The sequence below is a fragment of the Chelonia mydas genome, chromosome 3 (assembly GCF_015237465.2).
Source record: "Chelonia mydas isolate rCheMyd1 chromosome 3, rCheMyd1.pri.v2, whole genome shotgun sequence".
Lineage (NCBI taxonomy): Eukaryota > Metazoa > Chordata > Testudines > Cheloniidae > Chelonia > Chelonia mydas.
This window is the reverse complement of record NC_057851.1, coordinates 172,592,949-172,610,657: the sequence shown is the minus strand read 5'-3', so window position 1 is coordinate 172,610,657 and position 17,709 is coordinate 172,592,949. Positions and strand designations below refer to the sequence as shown.

The window sequence follows — 17,709 nt, the reverse complement described above, 5'->3', positions numbered from 1 at the left end:
TCCTACTTGCCCTATCAAAATACACATTGGGCTAGGGACATTTGCACCAGGCGAGGATCAAGGAGACCTTACACTCATGTTTTCTAACTGCTGTTGGTAATTCAGTTCCTTTCACAATACTTGTCATTGAGCAAGGCCTCATACCACCCTGAGAAGCAACAGAAGCTGAAAATAGAATACGGCAGACAAAAGTCTTATTTCATTAGCCACACTGCCTCTTTTTAAGAACCTCCCAAATCTATGTATCTGATTATGCTGTAGGTAAAATGAGGCTACTCATGCATATGTAATCATTGTTTCAGTATGCTGTGCATTTCCTAATAGGTGGTCCACAAATGATTACAGCCTACTCCTGCTGCCAGTTACTGGAGTTACTCCTTTCACTGTAGTGAGTGCCGACTGTGCTGAAGGTCCAGAGTTCAAACCCTGATGATGATGGATTGGGGGTGGATGAGTTACAGTTGCACATAATGTAATTTGCTTACCTTACACAGTTAAGTGACACTATTATATTTTGGTATTACAGTAGTGCTTACTGCCCTCTACTGCGATTGGGTTCCTATTGTGATAGGCACTCTGCAAAAACATAGAGAGATTCCATATCCAGAAGAGTTTACAATCAAAGTAAGACAGAGAGATGACGTAACTTGCCTAAGGTCATATAGCAGATAAGTGACAAAATCCAGATTTTCTGAGTCCAACAACCTATCCCCTGGGCCACACTAACATTGCTACAGTTTTGTTTGGAGTGTTTTTACTTTTATATACTTGTCAAATGTGTGAGACATGACAGATGATACTGGTGTTGAGTTTAGTGATGGAAGACAAACCAAAAGATGTCAGGTGTGTGTGTGAGATGGCAGTTGCTTGGTATAAAGAAAAAAGGAAGTTGTATTAGGCAAGGACAATGATTTAACAAAAGGCAGAGTCATGAATGGGAGAAAAAAGTCTGAAGGGAGTGTTCAGGAACTTGTTCATTATTGATGTTCAAAATTTTCTCAGGATGTTCTGGCATTTAAAACTAAACTGAGAACACTTGTTTGCTGCAGCTCAACAGAAATGGCTATCTCTGTTGCTCTCAACCCCTGGTTTAGGCAAGACCTAAAGGAAAAGGTTTTTAAAAAGAAAGATAGTTTCTGTGGCAAAAAAACCTGTCACTTCTGTCATATGTGCCCTTTAATTCAGAAACACCCTTGCTTCTCAAACAAGATTACCGTCCCCAAAGAGAAGCAGGTGATAACTCTCAAATTGGAAGATAAGGAAAGTGGACAAAGTGACTCCAAAAAGTGTTTGCTAGCTTATTGCAGAGTACTACCTACTGTAGATGTGTTTCATAGGAAACAATCGGATGGGTGGCAAGCTTCTTATTTTCCAGAGTGTGTGACAATATGCCACAAAATATTGCTCATCCATCGCATATTTTGGATAGACTTTTCCAATGGTTTAACTCACATTTGCTATTGTGAAACATTTAAAAAGAAAACTACCTATTTTGCTCATTCCAGAAATGTGAAGTTCTTAAAGATTAAGCCAAATTATTTGTCATAGTTATTACTTAATTTATTCCACTTTCAGAGGCTTTCCTAACAAATATAGTCAACATCTACATTTTGATATCTGTCCCTTTATGCAAGACAGTGTCATGCCAGTGGAGCTGAAATTTTGTGTGGAAACTGCTATAATACACTTAACAAATGATATAATGCAGCTCTGATGGTATTTTATATGAGTTTCCGAGGTAAAGCTTATTACAGTAACTGTAGCTTGTTTTAGTTATGAGGCATTACGAAAGCAGTATATGATTGTTCATACTTTATTTGCTGTAGCACCAAATCACAGTAGGTAAAGTTGAAGACCTAGAGCTTGCCTACACACAAAAGTTGTACCACATAGAGGGAGAATAAGCTATACCAGGGTAAGTCACCTTTATGTTGTTAAAACTGCATCCACACTAGAGGTTTTACTGGTATAATTTCAGTAAAAAAATCACACACACCCCCAACCAAAATAGTTATATGGTAGAAAAACTGTGTGTAGGCTTGGTCATAGCTTCAAACGTAATCCTACAGAAGCACAGACATTTCAAATTTTGATTTTATGTGCATTTCATTGTTATTAGTATTTTAATGTCAGGAGTATCAAAACCAAAAAAGTAGATACTTCTATAAATCATGGGCTGTTGTGGAACCATTTTAGTAGATTTTGATTGTGTACTTTAGGAAATATTTTGCATGGTTTTATGACACCGTAGCATATAACAACCATTGTTTCATTGGAAAGATTTGTGTAAAGATTTGTATAACAAAGTGTACTCTGGGTTGGGTGCATTATAGTGTAATGTTACTGTGACAAAGTTCCTCCTCTGCCTTGGTGGGTCCAGCGCTTATTGGCGGATTTGCTCGCCTCAGAGGTTCACAGCAGCCCTCAGTTTGACCACTTTCGTGGCTCAAATCTGCCATTCACTCAGTTAGCCTCATCACTGGCCAGCATGGGGAAAAGGAAGAAGAACAATCCCCACAGTCCCTGCTGATCCACCTAGTGGATCGGGGAACAGGCCAGAGACCTTCCCCTCTGGTGGAACCCACAGTCCAGTTCAACTCCTCCAGTATCAAGTAGGGAGTTGCGGGGATGGGCGGAACCCGGGCCCGCCCTCTACTCCAGATTCCAGCTTAGGGACCTGTGGATTGCAGCTGTCTACAGTGGCTCCTATAACAGCTGCGTGACAGCTACAACTCCCTGGGCTACTTCCCCATGGCCTCCTCCCAACACCTTCTTTATTCTTACCACAGGACCTTCCTCCTGATGTCTGATGATGCTTGTACTTCTCAGTCTTCCAGCAGTATGCCTTCTCACTCTCAGCTCCTAGTACCTCTTGCGCCAAGCTCCTATCACACGCACACCACAAACTGAAGTGAGCTCCGTTTTAAAACCCAGGTGCCCTATTAGCCTGCCTGTCTTAATTGATTCTGGCGGCTTCTTGATTGGCTGCAGGTATTCTAATCAGCCTGTCTCCCTTAATTGTTTCCAGAAAGTTCCTGATTGTTCTGGAACCTTCCCTGTTACCTTACCCAGGGAAAAGGGACCTACTTAACCTGGGGCTAATATATGTGCCTTCTGTCACTCTCCTGTAGCCATCTGGCCTGACCCTGTCACATTAGTTATTAGGTAATTTGTAAAAAAAGTAACTATACTGTATATATGCAGTTGTAGTTCTATCTGGTACTTATATTTTTAATTAAATTATTTAAATTAGGAGTATGTAGTGTAAGTAAATTATAGAGATATATACTAAAATTTTACATAGCCATATTGGATTTTGTATTTAACTCACATATGTATAAAAGGTACTTTGCCCTTTAGTTGCTTTTTAAACCTCTGTATCTTGACCTTATTTTCCTTTGATTAAATATCCAAATCACTAGTCGATGTTATGGAATAACAAGGTTACATTTCTTGTTTTATTTTGGACATTTTTGAGGTACAAAGATAAAAACACTTTTTTCGTTTGGTAAGCTGGTAGTTGTGGAGGTGTGTTCACTTCCTATAATGTAAAACCTTTGTACTTTTCCTAAAGTTTTAAAAAATAGCATATAGGCTCAGCCTATATTAATTTTTAACCTAAAGCAATGTGTTAAATTTTTTATATGTCCTTGAAGAATCATGATTTTTAAAAAATGGAACATTGGCAAACCGTTATCTGTTGTAAATGTATTTTTTAATTCTTGTGAAATAGTTCTGTGAAGAAATAGGCTGAGGAACTTTCTAGGATGCTTGTTGAACTCATATATTTTTAAAATGGTTTTCATACAATATGTATGATAAGAAATCAAAACATATAAATCTGGATTTCAAAAAAGGCCTGCAGTCTCTACCATCAGGAAATGAAAACTTCAAATGCTGCAATGTGTTTAAAAACATGGGTGTGGCTTTTCTTAAGGTTATGGAAATCTGGAATACAACAGGGGCTGTCATCATTAGGAGCACTGCCTGGAAGCACAGCAGTCCATCTGTGTTGTTCCCAGGCCAGCTTTCAGGGACATTTTGTATGTGTGTTGTGTTTTCTTTTTCTCCTTCATTGCCTCATTATTGTAATAAGGATGTAAGATGGACGGTGAAAGCTTTCTTTTGCAAATTGCATTACATCTAGCCAATTTGAGATGCAGCTTCTGACAACGTTTTCTTTTATATGAATAGTTTAAAAACTATTGTTTTGTTAAGGTTAAATCTACCTTTTGCAAAGTAAAAGAAAACGGAAAAAGAATGTTACATTTCCTGATAAACCATTTAAAAGTTGCATCTTTAGGGATTTAGGTGTGATTAACTAATATGACTGCATTATGCACAGTAACTATGGTTTTTGTCCTGGGGATTTAATGTCAAGTTGATTTTTTTGGGTTGCAAGATACATTTTTTTTTGGGTTGCAGAGATTGTCCACATCTATATTAGCAATTTGTTTAACAGATGAACTTTGCACTTATTTTCATGAATAGTTTTGTTAGGTTAAATGTTGTTATAATTCAAATGTCATATCTAAGGGGTGATTGTGTAGCTAACTCACAGTGCTTGGCACTACTATGCAAGAGGCCTCGGTTTCATTTTCTATTCAGAGAGGCAGATTCTCTTTTCACATAAACTGGTGTAAATCTGGAGTATCTCCACTGAAGTCAGTAGAAATACTCTAAAATTTACACACAAGTGTAACTGCAAGCATAATTTGGCCCCTGATTATTTCCTATCCTGTCAGCTGCTAGTGGTCCTCAGAATGCAATTGGGAGAGGGAATGCTCTGTGCCACCTAATGTCACCGTGCCTCAGTGGGTCACAGCTGAGAATACCAGATTCAGGACAAACTGCTGAGAAATAGGGCAGACTCACCCCCGAACTGGTGGTTATTCTACCATCAGATATATGAAGCCAGTAACAAAAGTAAACTTCTGTCTCACCACACTGGTTAACAAGAAGTTAAAAATGCAGTCATCCTCGCCCTTGCTTCATCACCCAGACACTGGACTCTATGATGAGTGGTTATTGAAAACCAATTTCATCACATATAGGGTCCTCTAATCCCAAGATATCAGCCACATAGCCAGGTCAATATATAATTCAGATTTTACCCAATAATCACGCTGTTGCCAATTCTTTAGTATCTAATATCTAAAGGTTTATTTATAAGAGAAAAGAAAGAGGAGAGAGTTAAAATTTTTAAGGAAGTCATGTACATACAATCATTGCAAAGTTCTTGGATCAGGTTTGTAGGACTGATGTTAAAGACTGCTGGCTTGTAAAGTCTCTGGTAACTTCCAAAAAATTGGAAGCTCCTCAGTCCTTAGTCAGTATCCTCTTTTTAGTGTAAGTCCAGAGATCAGAGCAGAAAAGAGGCAAAATGGAGATGGTTCCAGGGTCCTTTATACCTTCTCCCATATGGAGGGATTGCTCTCAGTCTTAGTTTGTGGAAAATTACGGGCACAAGATGGAGTCCAGGGTCAAATGAGCAAGGTCTCACTGGGTGGTGACAAGCTTCTTCTATGACTCGTGAGAGCTAAGTGTTTTTTAATGGACCATCATCTTGAATAGCTCATTCACAATGTGCTTGCCAGACTAGATGTAAATTACCTGGTGGGTGTTACCCCAGAGCAAACACGTTTGAAACATAAATCTATATGAGCTAGTGAACAGGGGACTGCAAACAGGGGAGTCTGAGAGGGAGTTTGTGGGAGGGAGACGTAATATAATCACTATGATTAGGAAGGGCCGCATCGCCAGCGCTGCTCCTGTCTTCTCCACCTGCACCTTTATCCAGACAGACAACCCAACCCTGGATGCCTCTACCCAGATCCTGGTGTGGACTTGCAGAGACTGTTGCCTCCATTTCCTACTCACAGAAAGCCAGGCTGGGGGGACCTTCCAGAGTGAAAGGTGCCTGCTGGTGGAATCTCTCAGGAAGCAGGTGGGAAAGCTACAGGAGAAGGTGGCTAGGCTGAGCAGCATCCGTGCCCATGAGGAATTCCTTGAGAGTATTCATATGGAGGCATCCAAGGCTGAGGAAGCTATCCAGCTACAGAGGACTGCTGTCACATCACCGGCGGAAGAGGATATGGCTCTGTCACAGGGAGGACACTGGCCGCTGGTTACTTCTGACAGCAGGCAGTGCTCAACCCTTACTCCCAACTCACCCACCATGGTGATGGAAAACCGATATGCTGCCCTGGCAACAAGTGATGAGGAATCACCTTCAAAGGTGGAGTAGGAGAAGCCATGTACCCCCAAGACTGAGAGGATCTCAGCCACCACTCCCAGGAGGAAGCGTAGGGTAGTGGTGGTTGGTGACTCTTTTCTGAGGGGGACGGAGGCACCCATCTGTTGCCCTGACATGGCATCCCAGGTGGTATGCTGTCTGCCATGAGCCAGTATCTGAGACATTACAGAGGGATTGTGGAGGATCATCCAGCCCTCTGACTACTACTCCATGCTACTCATCCATGTGGGCATTATTGATACTGCAAGGTATGACCCTCAGCAGATCAGAAGTGACTACAAGGTTCTGGGAGTAAGGGTGAAGGAGTTGGGAGTGGAGGTGGTGTTCTCTTCGATCCTTCTGGTCAAGGGTCGGGGCCCAGGCAGAGACAGATGCCTCCTGGAGCTGAATCCCTGGCTGCGAAAATGGTGTCATCAGGAGGGCTTCAGCTTCCTTGACCAAGGGATGCTATTCCAGGAAAAAGGACTGCTAAGCAGAGATGGGGTCCACCTGTTGAGGAAGGGGAAGGGTATATTTGGATCCAGACTGGCTAACTTAGTGAGGAGGGATTTAAACTAGGTTTGAAGGGGGCAGGTGACCAAAGCCCACAGGTAAGTAAAAAATATGGAGACCTGGGAGAAGGGTCGGAATTTGCGGGGAGCATGGGCTGTTATAGCAAGGATAAAAGAAAGACAAGACAGAACTGGGGCAGGGGGGAAATCGAATCAGTATCTTAGATGTCTGTATACTAATGCGAGAAGTATGGGGAATAAACAGGAAAAGCTAGAAATGCTAGTAAATAAACAGAACTATGACATAGTTGGCATCACAGAACATGGTGGGATAATATGCATAACTGGAATATTGGTATAGAAGGGTACAGCTTACTCAGGAAGGACAGGCAGGGAAAAAAAGGTGGAGGTGTTGCCTTATATATTAAAAATGTATACACTTGGACTGAGGTTGAGACAGACTTGTTGAAAGTCTCTGGGTAAAGATAATAGAGGTAAAAAACAAGGGTGATGTCAGGGTAGGGGTCTACTACAGACCACCTAACCAGGAAGAAGAGGTGGATGAGGCTTTTTTAAACAACTAACAAAATCATGCAAAGCACAGGACTTGGTGGTGATGGGGGACTTCAACTACGCAGACATCTGTTGGGAAAATAACAGAGCAGGGCACAGATTTTCCAACAACTTCTTGGAATGTATTGGAGACAATCTTTTATTTCAGAAGATAAGACTCATAGACTTTAAGGTCAGAAGGGACCATTATGATCGTCTAGTCTGACCTCCTGCACAACGCAGGCCACAGAATCTCACCCACCCACTCCTGTAATAAACCCCTGACCTATGTCTTTAAACTCGTGGTTTAAAGACTTCAAGGTGCAGAGAATCCTCCAGCAAGTGACCCGTGCCCCATGCTGCAGAGGAACGTGAAAAACCCCCAGGGCCTCTGCCAATCTGCCCTGGAGGAAAATTCCTTCCCGACCCCAAATATGGCTATCAGCTAAACCCTGAGCATGTGGGCAAGACTTACCAGCCAGACACCCAGGACAGAATTCTTTGTTGTAACTCAGATCCCACCCTATCTAGCGTCCCATCACAGGCCATTGGGCATATTTACCGCTAATAGTCAAAGATCAATTAATTGCCAAAATTAGGCTATCCCATCATACCATCCCATCCATAAACTTATCAAGCTTAGTCTTGAAGCCAGATACGTCTTTTGCCTCTACTGCTTCCCTTGGAAGGCTATTCCAGAACTTCACTCCTCTGATGGTTAAAAACCTTCATCTAATTTCAAGTCTAAACTTCCTGATGGCCAGTTTATATCCATTTGTTCTTGTGTCCACATTGGTACTGAGCTTAAATAATTCCTCTCCCTCCCTGGTATTTATTCCTCTGATATATTTATAGAGAGCAAATCATATCTTCACTCAGCCTTCTTTTGGTTAGGCTAAACAAGCCAAGCTGTTTGTCTCCTTTCATATGACAGGCTTTCCATTTCTCGGATCATCCTAGTAGCCCTTCTCTGTACCTCTTCCAGTTTGAATTCATCCTTCTTAAATATGGGAGACCAGAACTCCACACAATATTCCAGATGAGGTCTCACCAGTGCCTTGTACAACAACACCAGCACCTCCTTATCTCTACTGGAAATACCTCGACTGATGCATCCCAGGACCGCATTAGCTTTTTTCATATCACATTGGTAGCTCATAGTCATCCTGTGATCGACCAGTACTCCGAGGTCCTTCTCCTCCTCTGTTACTTCCAAGTGATGCATCCCCCAGTTTATAACAAAAATTCTTGTTATTAATCCCTAAATGCATGACCTTGCACTTTTCACCATTAAATTTCATCCTATTACTATTACTCCAGTTTACAAAGTCATCCAGATCTTCCTGTATGATATCCCAATCCTTCTCTGTATTGGCAATACTTCCCAGCTTTGTGACATCTGCAAACTTTATTAGCACATTCCCACTTTTTGTGCCAAGGTCAGTAATAAAAAGATTAAATAAGATTGGTCCCCAAACCAATCCCTGAGGAACTCCACTAGTAACCTCCTTCCAGCCTGACAGTTCACCTTTCAGTATGACTGGTTGTAGTCTCCCCTTTAACCCAGTTCCTTATCCACCTTTCAATTTTCATATTGATCTCCATCTTTTCCAATTTAGCTAATAATTCCCTATGTGGAACCGTATCAAATGCCTTACTGAAATCAAGGTAAATTAGATCCACTGCATTTCCTTTGTCTAAAAAATCTGTTACCTTCTCAAACAAGGAGATCAGGTTGGTTTGGCACGATCTACCTTTTGTAAAACCATGTTATATTTTGTCCCAATTACAATTGACCTCAGTGTCCTTAACTACTTTCTCCTTCAAAATTTTTTCCAAGACCTTGCATACTACAGATGTTAAACTAAAAGGCCTGTAGTTACCCGGATCACTTTTTTTTCCTTTCTTAAAAATAGGAACTATGTTAGCAATTCTCCAGTCATACGGTACACCCCTGAGTTTACAGATTCATTAAAAATTCTTGCTAATGGGCTTGCAATTCCATGTGCCAGTTCCTTTAATATTCTTGGATGAAGATTATCCGGGCCCCCTGATTTAGTCCCATTAAGCTGTTCGAGTTTGGTTTCTACCTTGGATGTGGTAATATCTACCTCCATATCCTCATTCCCATTTGTCATCCTACCATCCTATCCCTATCATCCTATCCCTAAGCTCCTCATTAGCCTCATTAAAGACTGAGGCAAAGTATTTGTTTCAATATTGGGCCGTGCCTAAATGATCCTTAACCTCCACTCCATCCTCAGTGTTTAGCGGTCCCACTTCTTTCTTTGTTTTCTTCTTATTTATATGGCTATAGAACCTTTTACTGTTAGTTTTAATTCCCTTTGCAAGGTGCAACTCTACATGGCTTTTGGCCTTTCTCACTTTATCCCTACATGTTCTGACCTTAATAAGGTAGCTTTCCTTGCTAATCCCTCCCATTTTTCACTCCTTGTAGGCTTTCTGCTTTTTCTTAATCACCTCTCTGAGATGCTTGCTCATCCAGCTTGGTCTACAACTCCTGCCTATGAGTTTTTTCCCCTTTCTTGGGATGCAGGCTTCTGATGGATAAAGCTACTAGGGGAGAGGCTGTTCTAGATTTGATTTTGACAAACAGGGAGGAACTAGTTGAGAATTTGAAAGTGGAAGGCAGCTTGGGTGAAAGTGATCATGAAATGGTAGAGTTCATGATTCTAAGGAATGGTAGGAGGAAGAAGAGCAAAATAAAGACAATGGATTTCAAGAAGGCAGATTTTAGCAAACTGGGGGAGTTGGTAGGTAAGATCCCATGGGAAGCAAGTCTAAGGGGGAAAACAATTGAAGACAGTTGGCAGTTTTTCAAAGAGACATTATTAAGGGCACAAGAGCAAACTATCCCACTTCATAGGAAAGATAGGAAGTATGGCAAGAGACCACCTTTGCTTAACCAGGAGATCAGAAAAGACTCCTTCAAAAAGTGGAAACTAGGTCAAATTACAAAAGATGAATATAAACAAATACAAGTATATAGGGACAAAATTAGAAAAGCCAAGGCACAAAACAAGATCAAACTAGCTAGAGACATAAAGGGTAATAAGAAAACATTCTACAAATACGTTAGAAGCAAGAGGAAGACCAAGGAAAGGGTAGGTCCATTACTCAATGACGGGGGGATAATAATAACATAAAATGTGATAATGGCAGAGGTGCTTCATGACTTTTGTTTCAGTTTTCACCAAGAAGGTTGGTGGTGATTGGATGTCTAACATAGTGAATGCCAGTGAAAATGAGGTAGGATCAGAGGCTAAAATAGGGAAAGAACAAGTTAAAAGTTACTTTGGCAAGTTAGATTTCTTCAAGTCACCAGACCCTGATAAAATGCATCCTAGAATACTCAAGGAGCTGATTGAGGAGATATCTGAGCCATTAGCGATTTGAAAAGTCATGGAAGATGGGAGAGATTCGAGAGGAGTGGAAAAGGGCAAATATAGTGCTAATCTTTAAAAAGGGAAATAAGGACAACTCAAGGAACTACAGACCAGTCAACTTAACTTCTGTAGCCGGAAAGATAACGGAGCAAATAATTAAGCAATCAATTTGCAAACATCTAGAAGATAATAAGGTGATAAGTAACAGTCAGAATGGATTTGTCAAAAACAAATCTTGTCAAACCAACCTGATAGCTTTCTTTGAAAGGGTAACAAGCCTTGTGGATGGGGGGAAGTGGTATCATAGAATCATAGAATAACAGAGTTGGAAGGGACCTCTGGAGGCCATCTAGTCCAACCCCCTGCCCAGAGCAGGACCAATCCCAACTAAATCATCCCAGCCAGGGCTTTGTCAAGCCTGACCTTAAAAACTTCTAAGGAAGGGGATTCCACCACCTCCCTAGGTAACGCATTCCAGTGTTTCACCACCCTCCTAGTGAAAAAGTTTTTCCTAATATCCAACCTAAACCTCCCCCACTGCAACTTGAGACCATTACTCCTTGTCCTATCATCTGCTATCACTGAGAATAGTCTAGATCCATCCTCTTTGGATCCACCTTTCAGGTAGTTAAAAGCAGCTATCAAATCCCCCCTCATTCTTCTCTTCCGTAGACTAAACAATCCCAGTTCCCTCAGCCTCTCCTCATAACTCATGTGTTCCAGTCCCCTAATCATTTTTGTTACCCTCTGCTGGACTCTTTCCAATTTTTCCACACCCTTCTTGTAGTGTGGGGCCCAAAACTGGACACAGTACTCCAGATGAGGCCTCACCAATGTCGAATAGAGGGGAACGATCACGTGCCTTGATCTGCTGGCAATGCCCCTACTTATAGACCCCAAAATGCCATTGGCCTTCTTGGCAACAAGGGCACACTGTTGACTCATATCCAGCTTCTCGTCCACTGTAACCCCTAGGTCCTTCTCTGCAGAACTGCTGCCTCGCCATTCGGTCCCTAGTCTGTAGCGGTGCATGGGACTCTTCCATCCTAAGTGCAGGACTGTGCACTTGTCCTTGTTGAACCTCATCAGATTTCTTTTGGCCCAATCCTCCAATTTGTCTAGGTCCCTCTGTATCCTATCCCTCCCCTCCAGCGTATCTACCACTCCTCCCAGTTTAGTATCATCCGCAAACTTGCTGAGGGTGCAATCCACACCATCCTCCAGATCATTAATGAAGATATTGAACAAAACCAGCCCCAGGACCGACCCTTGGGGCACTCCGCTAGATACCGGCTGCCAACTAGACACGGAGCCATTGATCACTACCTGTTGAGCCCGACAATCTAGCCAACTTTCTACCCACCTTATAGTGCATCCATCCAGCCCATACTTCTTTAGCTTGCTGACAAGAATACTGTGGGAGACCGTGTCAAAAGCTTTGCTAAAGTCGAGGAATAACACGTCCACTGCTTTCCCTTCATCCACAGAACCAGTTATCTCATCATAGAAGGCAATTAGATTAGTCAGGCATGACTTTCCCTTGGTGAATCCATGCTGACTGTTCCTGATCACTTTCCTCTCGTCTAAGTGCTTCAGAATTGATTCCTTGAGGACATGCTCCATGATTTTTCCGGGGACTGAGGTGAGGCTGACCGGCCTGTAGTTCCCAGGATCCTCCTTCTTCCCTTTTTAAAAGATGGGCACTACATTAGCCTTTTTCCAATCTTCCGGGACTTCCCCCAATTGCCATGAGTTTTCAAAGATAATGGCCAATGGCTCTGCAATCACATCCGCCAATTACTTCAGCACTCTCGGATGCAACACATCCAGCCCCATGGACTTGTGCACGTCCAGTTTTTCTAAATAGTCCTGAACCACTTCTTCCTTCACAGAGGGCTGGCCACCTCCTCCCCATGCTGTGCTGCCCAGTGCAGTAGTCTGGGAGCTGACCTTGTTCGTGAAGACAGAGGCAAAAAAAGCATTGAGTACGTTAGCTTTTTCCACATCCTTTGTCACTAGGTTGCCTCCCTCATTTAGTAAGGGGCCCACACTTCCCTTGGCTTTCTTCTTATTGCCAACATACCTGAAGAAACCCTTTTTGTTACTCTTAACATCCCTCGCTAAGTGCAACTCCAGGTGTGATTTAGCCTTCCTGATTCCATTCCTACATGCCCGAGCAATATTTATATACTCATCCCTGGTCATTTGTCCAATCTTCCACTTCTTGTAAGCCTCTTCTTTGTGTTTAAGATCAGCAAGGATTTCACTCTTAAGCCAAGCTGGTCGCCTGCCATATTTACTATTCTTTCCACACATCGGGATGGTTTGTCCCTGTAACCTCAATAAGGATTCTTTAAAATACAGCCAGCTCTCCTGGACTCCTTTCCCCCTCATGTTATTCTCCCAGGGGATCTTGCCCATCAGTTCCCTGGGGGAGTCAAAGTCTGCTTTTCTGAAGTCCAGGGTCCGCATTCTGCTGCTTTCCTTTCTTCCTTGTGTCAAGATCCTGAACTCGACCATCTCATGGTCACTGCCTCCCAGGTTCCCATCCACTTTTGCTTCCCCTACTAATTCTTCCCGGGTTGTGAGCAGCAGGTCAAGAAGAGCTCCACCCCTAGTTGGTTCCTCCAGCACTTACACCAGGAAATTGTCCCCTACAGTTTCCAAAAACTTCCTGGATTGTCTATGCACCGCTGTATTGCTCTCCCAGCAGATATCAGGATGATTGAAGTTGCCCATGAGAACCAGGGCGTGCGATCTAGTAGCTTCTGCGACTTGCCGGAAGAAAGCCTCGTCCACCTCATCCCTCTGGTCCGGTGGTCTATAGCAGACTCCCACCACGACATCACCCTTGTTGCTCAGGCTTCTAAACTTAATCCAGAGACTCTCAGGTTTTTCTGCAGTTTCATACTTGAGCTCTGAGCAGTCATATTGCTCCCTTACATACAGTGCAACTCCCTCACCTTTTCTGGCCTCCCTGTCCTTCCTGAACAGTTTATACCCATCTATGACAGTACTCCAGTCATGCGAGTTATCCCACCAAGTCTCCGTTATTCCAATCACATCATAATTCCCTGACTTTGCCAGGACCTCCCGTTCTCCCTGCTTGTTTCCCAGGCTTTGTGTATTTGTATATAGGCACTTGAGATAACACGCTGATCGCCCCTTGTTCTCAGTATGAGGCAGGAGCCCTCCCCTCTCACACGCTCCTGCTCGTGCTTCCTCCCGGTATCCCGCTTCCCCACTTACCTCAGGGCTTTGGTCTCCTTCCCCCGATGAACCTAGTTTAAAGCCCTCCTCACTAGGTTAGCCAGCCTGCTCGCGAAGATGCTCTTCCCTCTCTTCGTTAAGTGGAGCCCGTCTCTGGTAGACGTGGTATATCTTGACTTTAGTAAAGCTTTTGAGACCATCTCGCATGACCTTCTCATAAACTAGGGAAATGCAACCTAATGGAGCTACTATAAGGTGGGTGCAAAACTAGTTGGAAAACTGTTCCCAGAGAGTGTTTATCTGTGGTTCACAGTCATGCTGGAAGGGCATAACAAGTGGGGTCCCACAGGGATCAGTTCAGGGTCTGGTTCTGTTCAATATCTTCATCAGTGATTTAGATAATGGCTTAAAGAGTACACTTATAAAGTTTGCGGATGATACCAAACTGGGAGGGGTTGCAAGTGGCTTGGAGGATAGGATTAAAATTCAGATGATCTGGAGAAACTGGAGAAATGGTCTGAAGTAAATAGATTGGAATTCAATAAGGACAAATGCAAAGTACTCCATTTAGGAAGGACATCATTTGCACACATACAAAATGTGAAATGACTGCCTAGGAAGGAGTACTGTGGAAAGGGATCTGGGGGTCATAGTGGACCACAAGCTAAATATGAGTCAACAGTGTAACACTGTTGCAAAGAAAGCATACATTGTTTTGGGATGTATTAGCAGGAGTGTTGTAAGCAAGACACAAGAAGTAATTCTTCCGTTCTACTCTGCGCTGATTAGGCATCAGCTGGAGTATAGTGTCCAGTTCTGGGCACCACATTTCAGGAAAGATGAGGACAAATTGCAGAAAGTCCAGAGAAGAGCAACAAAAATGATTAAAGATGTAGAAAACAGGACCTGTGAGGGAAGATTGAAAAAATTGGCTTTGTTTACTCTGGAGAAGAGAAGACTGAGGGGGGACATGATAACAGTTTTCAAGTACATAAAAGGTTGTTACAAGGAGGAGGGAGAAGGATTGTTCTTTTTAACCTCTGGGGACTGGACAAGAAGCAATGGGCTTAAATTGCATCAAGGGAGGTTTAGGTTGGACATTAGGAAAAAATTCCTAACTGTCAGGGTGGTTAAGCACTGGAATAAATTGCCTAGGGAGGTTGTGGAATCTCCATCATTGGAGATTTTTAAGAGCAGGTTAGACAAACAGCTGTCAGGGATGGTCTAGATAATACTTAGTCCTGCCATGCGTTCAGGGGACTGGACTAGATGACTTCTCGAGGTTCTTCCAGTCCTATGATTCTATATAGCCAATATTCATAACTTCAGATACAAAAATAATACATGCATATAAACAGGATCATCATACTCAGCCAATCATAACTTTTCCATTGACACCTTACACGACATGCTTTGTTCAAGATTTGTTGCAATTTTCTAACAGTGGCTGTATCAGTGATATGAACAGTCATGTTTCAATCATACAGCATGACACCTAATAGTGATTTTCTTCTAGTTAGTAAGTGGGTAGTATTGATAGAATTTGATGGCATCCTCATCCATTCCTAGGTCAGAAATATTGTGCATTTAGTATGGGACATCAACCCTGGAAGATTTAAAGGTGGGGAAAATGAGTCTGGTCCTGAAAGCTCTGACAGATTTACAGAAGACTCCAGTGGAAAAAGAAACCCACTGAGGTGTCATTCAATTCTGAATAGTGACAATAAATCCGAACTGTGACAGTAAAAAGAAAGCATTGTGGGCTTTCATGTTTATTGTGTTGTCTGTGATTTTCAGAGCAAATATATTCATTTTACAGGTGAAAAGTTGGTTTTCTAGCCGTCAGCCCTACAACTCCAATCTGGAAATCAAGCTGTGTTCTTTCTGGATTGTGTATCATCATAACTTAAGTGTATTGTAGTAAAATACAATATGAGCTATAAAACTTGAGGTAAAGAGTGTTAAATTGGACCTCTGTTATCAATTCTGTGAGTGATGCATGAACCAAAAAAGAATTCACCTTATTCCCATAGCTGCATTGGCTCTGCTGTATTAAAAATATAAAAAGTAGTAAACTTGCTTTTGTCACGAAAGTAATCAGATATGACTTGGAATGTGCATGGGAAAGAGATCTGTGAAATAAGGAACAGCCATTTTTAAATAGTCCCTTTTCTGATCATAACTGCACATTAATGTAAAAAGAAAACATTAAAGTAATGCATTGTTGGCTTTTTTTCCAGAATTTTCAGCACTTTTTTTTTCAGGCCCCAAAGTCACATTCTCCTGTGCCTTTACACGTTACATGTTTTACAAATTAAGGTTTTTGACAAGTATTGTAAAAGAAAAGGAAAGAAAGAAATGCATACTTCTTCAAGTGGGCTGACCATCTGAACCTGGAGGTACTTCCCCTAAAGGCATGGCTCCTTCATGGTTCCATCATAATGAACTAACCTGTTTTGAACAGGTTAAACACGTATTACTAAACAGTAGAAGACCAACCACATGCAATGCTTACCTTCAGAAATGGAAAAGGTTCTACATATGGTGCCAAAACAAACAAAGTAATGCAGTTTCTGCTCCTTTGCCCATGGTATTGGATTATATCTTGGAACTGAAAAAATCTGGGCTTTCCATTAGTTCAGTCAAAGTACATGTCACGGCTGTTGCCGCCTTCTCCCACAAGATTGATGGGGCATCGCTATTTGCACACCCAATTACCAAACGTTTTGCACACCCAATTACCAAGAACGTTTACCCCAAAGTACGCACACCCATGCCACCCTGGGACTTGAACCTAGTATTATGCTGCCTCACTGGGCCTCTGTTTGAACCCTTGACGTTCTCTGACACACCTATCAATAAAGGTAGCATTCTTAGTGGCTATCACATCAGCTTGTCATGTGGGTGAGCTAGGGGCATATATACCCTAAACCAACATTTTCAAGGACAAGGTCACCTAAGACTTCATCCAAAATTCCTACCTTAAATATCTCTTCTTTCCACATAAATCAGCCAGTTCATCTCCCCTCATTCTTCCCCAAACCATACAAGAGCATACAAGATTCAGTACTACGCACTCTTGACATCAGGTGCGTGCTAGCATTTTACCTTTCTCAGGCTTTTCATTTCCACTACAGAACATTCTAAAGGCTCCACTATCTCTACACAAAGACTATCAAAATGGATCTCCGGGTGCATTCACCTCTGCTATCAACAAAAGAACCTAAAACCCCCACTGGGGATCAGAATTCACTCTCCCTGATCCCTTTCAACTTCAGTAGCCTTTCTCAACAACATACTGATCATGGACATATGCAGAGCAGCCACTTGGGCCTCTGCACAAACATTTATGAAACTATGCAAATGATCAGAGCTCAAGATTGGATGCACTGTTAGGTATAACAGTGATATCATCACTTAAGCAACTCCGAAGCCCATTCCGTCCAACCTGGGGCACTGCTCTACAATCACCTGAAGTGGAGCACCCAAAGGAACGTCACTCGAAGAAGGATCTTTAGCCAAATGGTTATCCTTCAGTATTGACCCTTATTGATCCAGTGGAGTTAACTCTTTAAATAAGTGTCTTTTATCACTCCTATAATTTTTTTATTAGATACAGTTTATGATCATGATCCAAAGCCCATGGAGGTCAAAGAAAATATTCCAGTTGACTTCAGTGGGCTTTGGATCAGGCCCAAAATCTTGAATTCCACCATACAGTAATACAGGAGGATGAATATAATTACTTATAGTCACTTTTATAGATAATGACCTTCTATATACTTCATTCTGC

At 42.2% G+C, this 17,709-nt stretch overlaps 1 protein-coding gene across 7 annotated transcripts in view; it reads left to right on the top strand.

Moving 5' to 3' along the window:
• The window catches only part of ACYP2 (acylphosphatase 2), a 139,380-nt gene that overhangs the window by 15,644 nt on the left and 106,027 nt on the right, over nucleotides 1-17,709 (top strand). Inside the window, exon 5 of one of the 7 annotated variants that reach the window (XR_006289892.1) lies at nucleotides 16,157-16,187. The exons of 2 other annotated variants lie outside the window; for them this stretch is intronic. Coding sequence is in view for 2 of the 5 variants with exons in the window: in XM_043543808.1 (XP_043399743.1) it covers nucleotides 16,157-16,307 (151 nt within the window). In the remaining 3 variants the exon portion in view is untranslated. 4 more of the 7 variants (XR_005224906.2, XR_006289893.1, XM_043543808.1 and 1 more) reach the window with 4 other exon arrangements.